General features: G+C 33.5%; 1 protein-coding gene across 3 annotated transcripts; it reads left to right on the top strand.

Moving 5' to 3' along the window:
• The first annotated feature begins 4,551 nt into the window (after positions 1–4,551).
• Hmgcl (hydroxymethylglutaryl-CoA lyase) lies at positions 4,552–16,315 on the top strand. Of its 3 annotated transcripts, none has more exons than XM_085946904.1 (7): positions 4,552–4,583; positions 4,902–5,070; positions 7,868–8,013; positions 11,664–11,787; positions 13,097–13,309; positions 13,514–13,702; positions 14,264–16,315. In XM_085946904.1, the coding sequence occupies exons 2-7, from the start codon at positions 4,993–4,995 to the stop codon at positions 14,534–14,536; spliced, it is 1,023 nt and encodes a 340-aa protein (XP_085803030.1). In that variant the 5' UTR covers positions 4,552–4,583; positions 4,902–4,992; the 3' UTR covers positions 14,537–16,315. The 3 variants fall into 3 exon arrangements, with proteins under 3 accessions (XP_085803030.1, XP_085803031.1, XP_085803032.1); XM_085946905.1 differs by having other exon boundaries at positions 4,552–4,726; XM_085946906.1 differs by having other exon boundaries at positions 4,552–4,820.
• Positions 16,316–16,969: the final 654 nt, after the last annotated feature.

Here is a 16,969-nt window from a genome sequence, read left to right as displayed (position 1 = left end):
ACACTGGTTTAATATCATCCATTGAACGATTTTAAAATTAAAATTCGTTTTTGACAAACTATGCTTAATCGGATCGACAGATACACCGATTTTATTTTATTTATTAATGTTCCCGAGAGATTTCATTCGCAAATTTATTCATAAGGTCGTCTCAAAAATTATACCCCTATAACCTAAAAATATCCGTATCGACCAAATTATTGTAATTGTAATCATTATTTATGTTAATTACGTAATAATCATTATATTTTTTATGTCTCTATAAACGAGTATGACAAACAATCGTCATTTTTAACACTGTTCTTTAAATCAAAAGGAAATGATATTTCATATTATTAGGTAGGATGTAGGTAGATATCATAATAATAATAATCTATCTACACTTTATCATTCTTGACTACTCACAATTCCACGACACTTTGTTAACTTTCGTCACTTAAAAATGTATCCTGTTATAATAACTGAACGCATTAAAATCGAATAAACAATAACATTTATACGAGTTTCCATTAAAACTGTTCATTTTATTATCCGGCTATCCGCGCGCATTTTCACGATATTTCCAAATTTGTTAACATTCCTTTTTTTGCATGGCTATTATATTATTTTTTTGGACCAATGAAACTTAAGCCGCGTTGACACGGTCCAAGTACGATCCAAGTACACTTGGATCGAGTGCCATCCAAGTGACAGCTTCATACTATGTATTCCTATCCAAGTTAACTTGGATGAGACATCTTCATACTAATTATTCCTATCTAAGCTACTTGGACCGCGTCCTACTCATCCAAGTTAACTTGGATAGGAATAAATAGTATGAAACTGTCACTTGGATGAGACATCTTCATACTAATTATTACTATCCAAGCTACTTGGACCGCGTCCTACTCATCCAAGTTAACTTGGATAGGAATAAATAGTATGAAGCTGTCACTTGGATGAGACATCTTCATACTAATTATTCCTATCCAAGTCTACTTGGATCGTACTTGGACCGTGTCAACGCGGCTTTATATAAAATTAATTAGGTCATATTATAACCCAAAAATATTTAAAAGGTATTCAACAATAATAAAATTGGTGTTAGGAATCGGAGTGACTTTTTCCATTTTTTTATGGCTATTATATTTTTCCCACGCATTTTTACGACCACCCATAGACAAACGTTTCAAAATTTGATAACGTTCCATTTTGTTTTTTTTGTATGGCTATTAGGTAGGTATATTATATTTTTGAACCAATGAAACTTATATAAATTTAATTAGCTCATATACCAAAAATATTTAAAAGGTATTCAACAATAATAATTATTGGTGTTATAATATACATATTTAAACCACTATTATCATCGGTCTGGATCAATTCACTCTTCCCGGTCCTATGTATTGTTATATTTATCAGACTTTATTTTTTATTTATTTCACCAACCTGGATCAATCCACTGCTGGATGAAGGTTAATCCCAACATGTTCCTATATGCGCAGATCTAACCAGATCTAACGACCGTCATGACCAACGTCTTTACACTATTTGCTATTACACGGAATGATTCGATCGCGTTGGTCCTTGCTTTTGATTGGTTAACATAGTGATGCTATTATTAAAAATATAGGTTGACCGAAAACTATTTCGTCGTCAGGTTGGTGGCTACACTGAACAGTTTTCCCGCCAATTCTACGTCAAAACTCAGCTGTCAAACCTAGCGGGCGTTCGAATATTTTTGTACGTTCTCGGCAATCTTCGCTTGCTAATGAATGAATCGTCAGAATCGTGACAGAGGGAAATACAATTTATTCCAATTTGCTCACGATCCCGGAAAACCGTAGATAATAGATTTTGGCAATCGTGGCAGACGATCCGGCCAGACGCAATCTGCCAATGTAATTTGAGCTACTCTTGGTCATATGAATGGCTATATTTATCAGAATTGTTGATATTATAATATCTACCTATTCATATCGTCATTATTATCATCAACCCGGATTAATCCACTGTTGGATGAAGGTTATCCCAACTTGATTCTACTCTTTTTGGTCATTAAAATTGGTACATTTTCCAAAATTTGTGATTTTATATACCTACCAATTTATATCGTCATAATCATTATCAGCCTGTGTCAATCCACTGCTGGATGAAGGCCTCTCTAAGCTGACCTTTGGGTCTTACAAATTCATATTCATAACAGAATTGTTCTATTCCTCTCAGATATATGCATTGCTTCATTATTTATCAACATTTGTTTCGATATAAATGTCCCGCACTAACTCCCGGGAAACTATATTATTCAAGGCTAACATTTTAATTCAAAATTCGATTTTTTAAATATTATTCTATGGCTACAAGCACTTATTATTTATAAACAATGAAACAAAATAATGTTTGTACACTTCTAACCTTCTATTATCTCAATGGGACTCGTGGGAGTTTAATATTCACGTTGTATTGGATCGCTTTTTATGATAATCAAAATATATTAAGTATATTGCTTTATATTTGAATGATTGAGATGTATACTTGCGAAACATTATACACATATTGATCAAAATATCAGTGGTAGCAATCTGCGATTGCCAACTGCTATGCTAGGACTAGCAGCCTGAGGTGGTATCAGTCGACATTCTAAAGGCTAGACTCCAGATTAAGCCACGCACATGACCTTAAATTTATATTGGCAGTGACGACTTCAGCCTGACAAATCAGCGAAATGTCAAACTGTTTGAGATGCATGAAAATCCATCCCAAAGGGAAACTATAACTTCACAGTTTTATTAAATCCAACACCATGTCATTATGACGAAAAGCTGTCTGCCAGACCTAGCGAGACAGACTGGCGAGAGCCAGCTGGCTCAGCTAGTATAACAATAATAACTATTTAATATCTCTATGATAATAACCATCATTTTTAGGTTAGGTTCTGTCTGGGCCGTTATCACTTTGACAGATCGTCAGAAGTCGTTTTGGGTTTGATGTTTCATATTGTTTCATACCAAACCACTTCTGACGGTCAGAGAATGGTTTGATTTTTGCAGTTTTGCTTGAACAGTTAACAAAACGTTCAATTTCAAACTGTTTCCGGTTTATATTTTAAGCATGTGCATTGAGAAATTTGTGAAATGTCAAACGGTTGCAAACTTCACTGGAACGCACCTAATTAATAACAATAATTTAGTTGCTACGATAGTATTATAGAAAATAACAAACACTCAATGAAAACTCTTTACCTAAACATTATAATTTAAGGGGAATATATATTCGCACAATTGAATAGACTGTTTTCACAAAGCGCTGACAACATTCAAAAAGATGTTCGTCACATCGGAAATGGATGATATTCACAAATCAACTACAACGCTCAAATGATCGATTTGCACTAAGGAAAAAGTAGTCTTCATGTATCAATATACTATTGTAACCAATTAATCGTAAAAGAATACAAACACTATGAAAATTAGGTTTAATGATTTTAAACAATATTTTGGCAAAACATAAGTATGTATTAGGTACCTACTTTCAGATTCAAATAATACTATAAATACCTATTTAGAAAGTGACGTTAATTAAAACTTAGGTAATTGTGCCACAGATGCCGTCATGAGCTTTTATGATTTTTTTTACGAAAACAGTTTATTCCAATAGACTTTTAGGTTTTTCGATCCAATAATTGTTAATTTAAAATTTGAAATGCTCATAGATTTTGATACTTCATTATCACAATCTAAGATTATATTATTAGGTACCTAATATTAGGTTGGGGTAGGTTAGGTTGGGTTAGGTTAGGTTAGGTTAGGTTAGGTAAGGTCAGGTCAGGTTAGGTTGGGTTAGGTTAGGTTAAGTTGGGTTAGGTTAGGTTAAGTTATATTAGATTAGATTACGTTAGAATAGGTTAGGTTAGGTTTAGTTCAAAAATGATACTTATACAATCTCATGACGGCATCTCCGCCACATTTACCAAAATTTATATTGATGAACCGAAAAAGATATACCTAGGTGGTGTTATTTGGTTGTAGATTTACATCAAATAATATATGAGCGATAGCAGCACGAATAAACACATATATATATTACTGCGTTAAACATTAATTATATTGACACCTAAGCATCATTTTTGCAATTGCCTTCTAATAAATTGTATTGCTGCTACAATTATTAGTTTGACATTTGTGAATTTCTACCTTTTCTTTGTGCGATATATTATTTGTCGGTGAAAACAATTTTACAAATGTGTGCAGTTGTCAAAATTGAGTGAATTTATATTTACAATGGGTGATTTATGATTTTTGTTTTGTGAAACAAACTATTTTATGTGATTTCATCTATTTATTTGTGAAATCATTTAATATATGTGAAAACTACTTTCCAAATGTTAAAATTATTTATTTTTTGTGAATTTTGATTTTTGCATTTTGCGATTCCTACCCATAATTTAATAATATTGTCTATTATGACTGAAAATAGCACGTCGATATAAAAATATGGCAACACCATAGACAATACTCAGCAAAATTTTATTTTGAACTTTTGAAGTGTACGTCAAAGTCACGTGATTTTTTTACTGATAGCCGGTTTTGGATAAGTTTAGTTATGTATGTATTATGTACTTTTTTTACTATTTTTTTATTTGACATTGAAATAATAGGTTATTGCACACAAAATAGCATTTATAAATAGTTCACTATATTATCATTTTATTTTCCACGAGTTTCACACAATAATAATGAATTAACAAGTATTAACAACAACTGAACTTTTATTGATTACTTTTTGTGTTATTTTGATTATAATAGGTGTGATAACAAAAAACAATATATGACCGAGTTCACGTAGGCCAAGCAGTCTATCAATAATAAGAGTTATTGTAGCGTTGTTATCTCTTACCCATTGTATTTTTCTATTTTTTTTAGATGCAGCTAGTTCTATGTTAACTCATTTTAAGTTGGTACTTAATTTATCCTTATATGCAGTAGAAATATCTTGAGTCGCCTTTACTTGACAATGATGACTAATATTTTGAAAAAAATCGACCGTTGCATTCCAAATCTACTATACACCAAATACACCCGACAATTACATGTAAGTATTATTAAAAATATTAATCTCACTGTGTAGGTAGGTAGGTATGTACTTGAGTTATTATCATCTGACTTTAACATTGTTACAATTAGTTCTGTAGGTACGCTTATATTGTTATAATAATTTAAAATGTCGTGCAATTAATTTAATTGCATGGGTTTTTGGTGTATGTAATCCTGTAATCTGAGATGTAATCTAATAATGAAGTAAAAACAAAAAACCATTATAATGCAGTTACACCATGCAAATATCACTTTAATTAGAGTTAGTATTAGAGGTGAGTTGGAAATACTGTCACCAGTTTGTGTACTCAAGTTTCGGATGAAACTACCCATACTCAGTATGTGTGGCCCAATAAACTTATTCCAAAAAACTTGTGATGATATCATGGCGAGTCACTGTTCTGTGCACTCGCCAGTTGGTAGACTTTCAACACTATTGACATTAAATACACGCGAACGAGATAGCACTTGAATATAGGTATATTTAAATTTATTAGTCTATTGTAATATTGCGTTCGAATGAATGAATAATAGGTCATAAATTTTGTGTCGCAGCACAGTGGTGACATGACGCACAGCCTTAGGCTTGTTATATGACCCCTCAAAACATGTTTAAAATTTAAAAAAAAAAACACTTATTCATTTTTGTTAACAAGAATAGTGTAACCTAACAGAAAAACAACTCATAAATTTAAAATGTCTTTAAAATTTTGTAATGAATGGGACTATTCGACAAGCGGAGCTCAGCATATTTTTAGCGATTCTATTGAAGCCGATACACAGTCTGAGTTCCCTGAGCCGATACATATTTCAAATACTAATATGGAGTTGGTTTTAGTTTCAGTTGAGTATGAAACTTTTGTCGTATATGCACGCTAAACGCTCTATATAGTATTCCAAAAACTAGTAAGTATTTTGGAATTTGTTTCTATTCTAAGTATTTTTTATACTGGTAGTAAGTATACTTGGTCTTCAAAATCGACCAGTTTTCCCATCTCTAGTTAGTATAAAGCCGCGTTGACACGATCCAAGTACGATCCAAGTAGACTTGGATAGGAATAATTGTATGAAGATGTCTCATCCAAGTGACAGCTTCATTACTATTTATTCCTATCCAAGTGACAGCTCCATACTATTTATTCCTATCCAAGTTAACTTGGATGAGTAGGACGCGGTCCAAGTAGCTTGGATAGGAATAATTAGTATGAAGATGTCACATACGAGTGCACTTGGATAGGAATAAATAGTATGAAGCTGTCACTTGGATGAGACATCTTCATACTAATTATTCCTATCCAAGTAGACTTGGATCGTACTTGGACCGTGTCAACGCGGCTTAAGGCTTTATAACTATTTTGTACTTTTTACGACACTGATATGCCTCTTTCTCTGATTACCTCACATTAAATTAGATCAAATGATATTCACTCGTTTTAATATAATATGTAGTAATAAATAAATAAATAAATAGAAAATAATATATGTATAATTTTATTTTTCATCTGGAGTGCAAAGTTATGAAACGTATAGATTATAGATACTCTAATAAATTAATGTTGTTTATTATATGATTGCTAGTCTATAACTGTAAAAAAAACTAGGGCAGTCGAGTATTGAAAAATACAAATTCGTTTCTAAATCCGGTCCGACTCAGATTTAAATCATTTTTAAAAATCTCTTAAAGTAGGTACCCACCCCATACTGTGCTAAAAATACCATACATCACAACTCTTATTCTGACTTCACTGCCCTCGTAATGGTAACTTTACTGCCACGGGAACACGTTTCCATTATTTTTATTGCTCCAAAATAATATGGATATCACTAACCCCTGTTTCAGACGGGACACCGGTGTCGCGCTCATATATAATAAGGAGGCCTTTGTATTCGAATAAAAGGGCCTTTGTGTTATGTTTATGAACGCCTAGAGCTAATGAGTCAACGCATAATTTCGAGATATAAATTAGAACATAAAACTGGATGCGGTCATAAAAACATGTGTATCTGCGGCTTGAGAATGTAGCGGCCGACGGAAAAGTGTACTGGACACGCTTTGACTCATTAGCTCGAGGCGTTCATAAACATAATACAAAGGCCTCCTTATTATATACGAGCGCGACACCGGTGTCCTGTCTGAAACGGGCCTAAGACCAATTCCATAAACAAGGCGGTATCTGCAATAATAATTGTTAACACACCCCTCTGCGTCTTGATTCCAAATAGATCCGGTTGAACTTTTTTTTATCCAATTGAAGATTCTTCTCGGATGCATTTGGAATCAAAGAAGACGTGTTAACTGTGTTATTCAACGACTGCTCGCGGTTAACACAGTCATGGGTGGCCACAGTTAACTTTCCGTGATAATTCATTGCCTGAATACAACATATCATATTTATTTTATCAGTTATAATATTGATTTTAGAGTTATGTGGTATGTTATAATAGGCGTTGTTGATCATTGCTAATTTACCATTTTCAATTAAAAGTGGAGGTTATAGGTCTCACTATGGTGAAGGTTATCTTAAAAGACATTATTATAAGGCATGTATGTTAGCTACTCGCCTGACTAATTAGATCCTGTCTCTACATCAAACGTACAACGTGGGAAGTTTCCATATGTGAGATTCGAACCCGGGGCTAACGGTTTCAGATGTGGACGCTCTGCACACTACTCTACCATGGGCGAAATAAATTACACCGAAAATCATTTTGTATATAATTATCATCATTGCCTTTGCTACCAGGCTAGTCATTGTTTTTCAGTTTTTAATGATTCCTTCTATTTATTGTTGCAGAATAAATCTACGAACCTCATAAGGATTATAGAAGTGGGCCCTAGAGACGGTTTGCAAAATGAGCCCAAAAATGTACCAACCGATGTTAAAATTGAATTAATCAATTTACTTTCCGAGTCTGGACTACAAGCAGTTGAAACTACCAGGTTAAAATATTTTTCAAAAAATTTATATAGGTTATCTTTTCTCACAGCGAAGCTGATGACTTACACAGAATATGAATATTATTTTGAAAGATATTATTAACTTCTTCACCGCGAAGCATTTAATTACTATTTAATTACCACATTTAAATAACATGTTAATTATATCGAATGGCCAACTAATGAGGGCATAACAGGTGTGCCGTCAGCGCTGAAAGGATTAAGAATAGTAACTAAATATTTTTTCATATTTTCGTTTGGATGTCAAATCGCACCGTGAGTGTAAAACCAACGTATGTGCAAATTACATAGTTTGGAGATATAAGGGTTTGAAGTTTTCATTTGGTCAGGATAAATAGAGTTTCTAAAATAAAACCATAATATTTGGTGTATGTATACATTATGACATGTTCTTTTATTAATTTCATTTTTTTTCATATAAATCCATCAAGATTACAAGTTTTAGCAGTTGCTATGGTTTTACACTTTCATGATGCATAGAAAATGTTGATATTTCGCAGTTACCTGAATTGCAGTAAGATTTTTATTGGAAACTTTGGTAATACCATTATGATATAATATATTATATTATTATTAAATAAATCAAGAATGATATTTACCTATAATATTTTGATATTTTAAGCTTACTAACTATAATTTATTAAAATAGATGCATACAATTTTAAACCAAAATAAAAATAGCAAATTACAATAATTATAATGTTTTTATAATTAATTTTATTGACGTCAATTATTATCTGAATCTGTATTTAAATGTGTAGATGAAGGTTTTTTTTTTATAAAAATTGTGGTGTATTTCTGGTATCACTTTTGATGAACATAGGGAAATCAAGTCATTTAATTTTGCTTCGGAGATCCGAGGTGGTTTTATAAATGCTTTGTGTAGTTGAGGTTGTACTGATTGACGTCCGCCCTGACGTTTTCTAATATTTATTATATCAAACACTTCTGTTTCATACTTGCAATAAGGGTTATTACAGGCAATAAGGATTGTTTTTCCTCACTTCAATAACGCGAATGTCTACCCAACTAACCTTTTTACTATTTTCGTTGAGTTGAAAATTATTGCCCATTTCATTTGCTAACTTGTGAAAATCAAAAATCTCGTCAGTGCCAATTTCCAGTGATTCACTGGAATCCACTGTATTGGTATATAAATTGGACCTGACTTCAAGACTATTTTTTTGTATCTCTATGCAAGAGTGTTATAGAGTCACCCTTGTTCTAGGTGTGTCCTACGACCAAAAAGTTGTGTGTGATTTTTGGGATATTAAAATTCTGGACGGCGTATAAATACATTGCTGTAATAAATTTATTTTTATTCTGTCCGGCACAATTATCCGAATAAAAAATTACTTCCTTCCCAATTGATTGGTCTTCCAAAAATTTTACAACACAAGAACCAATTGCATTGGCCCCTTTGTTTGTAGTCCCTTCATGCTAAACAAAACAGTAACCATTTTTATTATTAATGTGTGTAAGATGGTAAAATTATAGGTTGAAAGCTTTCTTTTATAATATAGCACTGATATCTGGGCATTTGGTGTAGATAATATGGCCTGCAGATTATAACAACATACTATTTTATTCGTCTTTCGCCTTCTGTGTTCTCAATAATTGTTTATTTTTTTTGATGAATGTCATATATTATTTAACTTGAATTATATTTTTCTCTTCGCTACTGCAATTTTTATATTTTTCACAAAAGTCACATAGGTCCTTGTTTGGTTGAAAAAAGCCTATATTATAATGGGTATTGTTCCTCTTGCAAACCAGCAGCATCCTTATCTATATCCAACATGGGTTCTTCAGCATCAGAAAATGTACTTGTCACATTTTTGAAAATCTGTAACATTGCAAAAACAAAAATATCATAGATCTGATTGATATACTGTTGTGTTAATTGAAAGAGTTTATTATTATAGGTGCATAAAATAAATACATAGGTACATAAGATAAGTCGATAATAATAAGTTTCATAACAATAATAATATTAAGGTTAGTTTTGTATATCATTTTAGTATAATATTTTATCACAAAGTCTTACATTTTTAGAAGTTTTTCAGCTTTTAAAGCTAACTCCACCATCATTCGAATCCATTAACTCATATTTGATAAAAAAAAAATACACTGCACTACATTACTTGAATCAAAGGAAACAATAATGTGTTGTAGAATACGTCTGGATGCGTTATCAAAGTCTTAACACTGAATCATTTCAATAATTGCCTGCTATCACAATAATAAAAACAATGCCACATTGCATACACCAAAAGAATGCGTCTGATGCTCGGGTTTCACAATTAGTCATGGATAATCATTTGCAGATACTATGGTTTTACATTAACAATGGAGGTAAATCTTTGTATTGTAAAACCCAAATATCTGTCTTTTTTAATGAAAATTTTTAAGTTTGCAGTAACTTCAATTTTACATTATCAAGTTTATGACTATTACAGTTGTTTTGCATTTAAATGTCGAAATTGAAAAATTTGCACTTGCTATGGTTTTACACTCACGGTGCGAAATGTTCAGATGTTATTTAAAAGCCAAACAATATATTTATCAAAAGTTTGTGTCAAATTGAAGAAATAAAAGTAGTAGGGAGTCATGTTTTTTTATACCGATAATATTGTAATATTATTTAACCATTTATATACCAATTGGGTGTATTGATTTACTTAGAAATTATGTCACTAATACAATATAATTATTTGTTATACATGCTGGGTACATTTGTTATACATTCCATAACTTACAATTTATTAAAAGGTTACTTTGTCCGCAAGACATGTCTTCATTCGTGCAGGGCTTCCGATTATAGTTTTCATAGCCCTTATAAGGGGTGACTGGCAGGGCTCTAACCTGGGGCCCTGGGTCAGGGGGCCCGGCGTGGCGGGTCGACCAAATACGTGAGATAAAACACATCTAAAATTTGCTTTAATAACAAAAAAGTTGCCTGCGGCGCAATTTCACTTAAATATTAACAAATATGTCATTTTGTGTGATGTAATTTTTGAGTATTGTGTGGCGATACACGACAACTTAAATAATTCAAATAGACGTGGGTATTAAAAACACAAAAAATCGCTAAAGAGACACTGAATAACCTAACCTTCATTTTACTTCGAACATCATTTGGAAAAAGCGTCACACTGCCTATAACCTTAGCGATAGGTAGTGGGGGCCCACTTCAGGATGTGGGGGCCATGATAGTTTTTATCACAAAATTAATGAAATATGATATGATATTAAATATATGTGAAAACCCTATGCTTGCACTCGAAAAAGTAAACATTCCGATGACGAATAGTAAAAATCTCACCGCAATCAATCTCAATTTATTAACTAAAAGTCAATATGTAAATGTTATTACACACACTTTAATAATCATCAGGAATCAGCGTTATATCTGAAACAAAGTTACTTATACAAATAAATACATTTTGTTACTCAATACTTTCTATTATCACCATGTCTGCTATCCTCTTCTCCTCTTCTTGATGTTTTGTCACCGCCGCATCTCATGAGAATACCTTCCATAACGAGCATGAAACATCGAGGAAGGAAGAAGTGTACCGAAGAATACAATAAATAACCGTTAAAGTCTCGAACAATTTATTACATTTTAGTTTTGTGAGTCCAAAATGGATCCCCCAGATGGCTGATAATATGGCAGTGTTGAAAGGCATTAATAAACATGAACACGTCTCATATCCTGTATTGGTTCCTAACTTAAAAGGGCTGGAATCCGCTGTAAGTATTCACTGACTTGTTTTTGTATTTCACAATAACTATTAATTTAATTTATTTAAAACTACTAATTTTTATGAAAGTGTTTATATTTACATAAATAAAAGACAGCTCATAATAACTTCTAATCACTTTTAATGATAATGCAGTGTTGTTACACTCAGTTGTACTGACTGCAATAAATTCATAAATACATACTCTAGAGCAGGGGTAGTCAAACTTTTAATACCTACCACCCACTTTTGTATCTTTGTTAGTAGTAAAATTTTCTAACCGCTCACCGGTTCCACAGCAATGGTGATTTATAAAGTAAGGAAGTAACTTTACTTTTAAAAATTTATAAAGCAGAGTTACAGCACGTTAAAGCATATAATGGTAATTACTTACCAAATACTTTATGTCAGACTTTCGCTAAGTTTGGCAGAATAAATCTTTATAAAACAACTTACTGTAGTTAAATCTATCTTTTTATTTATATTTTGCATATATAGAAGCATGAAGTCTGATGAAATTACATTTAATTAATTAAATTATTAATGAGATCTCTGAGGCTGATGCTGCGAAACTAAATACTGGATATCTGGCTCAATTTTTGAGAAAGTTGCGTGATCTATTCTGGAACGAGGGTCTTTTGTTTACGGTCGCACTATAGCACCATTTAGTTTCACTTACGTAACGTGAACTAAACTTATGCGAGGGTGATACAAATAGTATATTTTCTGAAATTCAAATTGTCACGGGGAATTTTATGAAAACATAATGAAAATGTTTTTAAAACCCCTACTGCCCACCATGAAAGCTGTAACGTCCACTAGTGGGTGGTAGGGACCAGGTTGACTACCCCTGCTCTAGAGTCTGGATATTGCGAATATCCTTAGTGACACATTCATTATTCTACAATATTAATTAAGTTTAAATTTAGTCAATAATTTAATCAAACGAATAAAATGAATATATGTGTCGCTAGATTTCAAAATCAGCCAAGTCCATAATAGATGAATAGAAGAAAAACAGCTTTTTGTTTTCTCAAATACACAATCACAAGGGTGAATGTTTATATTATTTCGAGTATAGAATATTTAAAATTAATAAATTCCACATTTTGATAATGCAGAAATGTTAGAAAGCAGTAGTTCTTCAGCAATTCACAAAAAAAAAATCAAAAATACCTAAAGGTGGACTTGGCTGATTTTGTAATCTAGCGACACATTTATTCTTCTCTGGTAAAGGTCGACATTGTCAGTAATAAATTGTGAACTAAATACATACAGAACGTAAGTGCAATTGCACGTAACACAATGTTTCTTTTCAGCTATCATCGGGAGCAAAGGAAATAGCAGTATTCGGAGCGGCCAGTGAAGCATTCTCGCAAAAAAATATCAATTGCTCGATGAGTGAATCCATCGAAAGAATGCGAGCGGTGACAGAGGAAGCAATAAAGCACCAAGTCAAAGTACGGGGCTATGTTTCGTGCGCCGTCGGTTGCCCATACGAGGGACCTATCCGACCGTCGATGGTCGCAAAGGTATATTTCAAATTCATATTTATTTGTCAATCGACATTTATGTGTGTTGGGATTTACGAATGGCTAACATCCAATTTCTGTTATAAATCCTGTTAAGATATCTATACGTCCGTCCGCGGTGGTCTGTTTGCTTAGCCACGAAGTAAAAAGGATAATTGGCGTAAAAAATAATTGTAGAACCTGTTTACCCCTTCTTCGTTTTAGACTGCGGCTGCTCTGTTCGATTTGGGCTGTTATGAAGTATCCCTGGGGGATACTATCGGAGTGGGCACAGTCGGCTCTATCAAAAGAATGCTCAAAGAAGTGTCCCACGTGAGCTCGTACGACCGACTGGCATTGCATTGCCACGATACATTTGGTCAAGCGCTGTCCAACGTTTTAACCGGACTAGAGGTTAGTTGTGAACATATTTATCACAATTGAAAGATTGACATTCAGCAATTTCATTCTAGACTACTTATAATATTAAATAGTAGGGCAACCTGTTAAAAAAATTCAAATTTATTAGTACCTAGTAAAACAGTATTAAAAAAGCAATATTAGTCAAAGAGTAAATACAAAAATTACTACATTAAAGTACGCCAAATGAGCCAAGTAGACCCTATTTTAAGGATTTATAAAACAACGTTCACCTTAACTCATCCTCGCATAGGTGGAATATATGTACCTATCAATATCCGAAGCATACACATACATTATACAACATTTTATTTATACGTTTATCTATCGACTCTGACATATTGTATCACACTTGGGAAACAGGAAACGGTTATAAATGCATGACAATATTAATCACTCTAAAATAGGTACATTAGCAATAACATCAAGTCTTTAAGAGTCAATATTTACTGTTGATACAGTGCAATTTCATTGAATATTTATAAAACTTTTTTTGTAAAACAGAGTACATCTGCATTCATCCGATAGCATTATAAGGAATTTATCTCGCTACAGATGGGGATAACTGCGTTTGATTCATCGGTGTCCGGCCTCGGAGGCTGTCCATACGCAAGAGGAGCATCCGGCAATCTCGCCACGGAAGATTTGCTCTATATGCTGCAAGGATTAGGAGCATACACCGGAGTGGACATTTTGAAAGTCGTGAAGGCGGGACGGTTCATTTGCGATCACCTGGGTAAAGAAACCGGATCGAAGGTTAACAAAGCATTAGGTGACAAATACAATTGTCTGCAAGAAATACAGAATATGGCCACCTGCTCAAAATAATCTAGTGTCTGAGTGTCTGGGTGTATCCAGATGAATCCGGATGATATGATGAGTCTATTATTTCCTGAAGATTTTAATTTGTGAACTTTGTTGTGCCACTGTGATAGGTCATCGGCGGTTGATCGGTTATAAAGTATAAAAGTTTTCGACCGACCCGTTATTTGGAGCCAACTTATATTATTGTATCTGAAAAATGTGTCAATTTTTTTGTATATTAATCGGTTCTATTCCTTCAGCGAGTTTTCTCGCTCTATGAGGCCGTACAAATTTTGCGAGTTATTTCGTCTGACTTTAAACTCAAATTACTAGCTGCCGTCAATTGATTTGGATAATCTAAAAAATTAAACACACAGTGACATCTGTTTGAATAATTATGAAATACTAAGCCACGAAGAAATATGAAAATTATCGGTATTACAGCTATTTTAGTAAGAGCTTCGCTCTATATTCCATGTCTGTCATTGTTGCAGGGTTATCACACTATTTAGAATAAACGGAGAGGATTCCACCGTTTCAATAGCTGGATCATTTTTCGTTGTGGTGTATCTAATATTAGTTGACATATTTCGCGGGTGGAATATTGTGATTTTATTTTCTATTTTTTTCCTGTGTGTTTTTACATCATTACCTATGAAAAGAAAATTGCATATTTAATAATTGACAACATTATTATGGAAATTCTTCGGTGCGTTTACTTGTTTTATATCTGCGATTGCGCAGTTCTTGTCGTCAGTCTGTGTTAGTGTATTTCATAAGATTTTAGAGTATCGGGATAAAGTACAATGTGTTAAGTTTTTTTGTCTATTTTTTTATATTACTACATATCCACTCATACGAGGGTTGTCCAAAAATTAAAGACCTTTATTATTTGAAAAATCAGGAAAATTTTATTTTTACAAAAAAAGCATACGAAATTTTAGGTACTTATCCCCACTATTTTTTGATGTAGTCTCCGTTACGATCGATGCATTTGGTGAGCCGTGGTACTAGGTTCTCGATTCCGTAGTAGAATTCCAGCCCCGCCTACCTTAAAAATGTTCTCATCTCTTCCTCGACGTCTTCGTCGGTTGTTTTTCTGCCAAATATTGCTTCGGGTAAAGAAAAAGAAGAAAATAGTTCGGCGCCAGGTTGAGGTTATGAGCAGGATGACGGAGGACATCCCATTTGAATGAGTCCAATAGCTTCAAAAATACATAAGCCCCTTTCACACGATTTTGTTTGCGAGCTTCCGTCAGCATTTTAGGCACCCAACGAGCACACCTTTGCATACCCCAATTTTCTCCTCAAAATCGTTTTTATGGTAGACATATTGACGTCTGCAATCAAAATTAAGAGCTCACGGACTGTTAAATGGCGATCGTTACGAACTTTATCATTGATTTATTTCTAGAAAACATCACCAGTTGAGGACCTCCTTCCTCTCCCCTCCCCATCATGAATATTCATTCTACCACTCAAAAACTCAGTAGGTGCACTACTTCCTGTCATTCCGCTGGTTCATCACATAACCATAATTTGATGTGAGACGACGATGGATTTCAACAGGGTGGACTCCCTCCTGGTTGAGAAACCGAATGATTGAACGCACCTTACATTCGGTGGGATTCGACAGCGGAGCGTCCATCTCAAACGGACGCAAAGATCATACTGAAGCAGCTACCGATCCGACTCACCCATAGAGGTATTAAATAAAAAGATGGGAAATTAATTGGCTTTCTTATACAACTGAATGAAGCAGGCCAACAATAGCCGAGAACTTTCGAGAAATAGCGATGCGATAAAAAAAAATTCAGGGCATGACGCAGGATTTAATTTGGTCATTATAACGTGCCCATATAATATAATGTTAACGTGGAAATTTTGCCGCAACTTGATTACTAGCCCGCCTCACCATACTTTTTCACCATACCAGTCTGCTTTACGATACTTTCATATAACCTGCCGCCCCTAGGACTCACCACTCGTTCTGGAGAGGGAAGTCTACGCTACACGCCAGTGCTGCCATCTTTTGAGAAATAACATCCGCGTCACCATATGAATAAAGGTCTTTAAATCTTGGACAACTCTCGTAATTATAATAAGTGAAGTGTTTTGTGGTCTTTGAAGATTTTTTTATTACTTTATGTCGAAAACTTCTGATTTTTTCCGCCTCAAAATGGAAGGAGAACATCTGGGCGAAGATTTCTCGGACAGGGTTAGCCTTACTGTTGAACACTAAAAAGTTCACATGAAGTTTTGTTACAACCCTGACATTTTGTAAAATTTTTAAAATGTGTTTTTCTGCGCAACTGGTGGCACAAGCGACACATTGTCACATCGGTAAGTTTTTATTATATACTCTCAATATATTTTTTTAAAATATAATTATATTGGGTTTTATTTTTGCTAAAAAAATCTGCGGCCTGTCAGATACTGCCATAGTAATATCGTGAG

Source organism: Rhyacophila brunnea, unplaced genomic scaffold (genome assembly GCF_057557595.1).
Source record: "Rhyacophila brunnea isolate RB1 unplaced genomic scaffold, BYU_Rbru_1.0 scaffold_2, whole genome shotgun sequence".
Lineage (NCBI taxonomy): Eukaryota > Metazoa > Arthropoda > Insecta > Trichoptera > Rhyacophilidae > Rhyacophila > Rhyacophila brunnea.
Note: the sequence above shows the minus strand (reverse complement) of the source record. Positions and strands in the feature narration are given on the sequence as shown.

Bases quoted from the DNA above. Each gene is read 5' to 3' on its own strand.
- Hmgcl (XM_085946904.1), top strand. From the start codon at position 4,993: ATGATGACTAATATTTTGAAAAAAATCGACCGTTGCATTCCAAATCTA. The intron at 5,071-7,867 runs GTAAGTATTATT...TTATTGTTGCAG, and splicing joins AATACACCCGACAATTACAT to AATAAATCTACGAACCTCAT. The intron at 8,014-11,663 runs GTTAAAATATTT...ATTACATTTTAG, and splicing joins CAAGCAGTTGAAACTACCAG to TTTTGTGAGTCCAAAATGGA.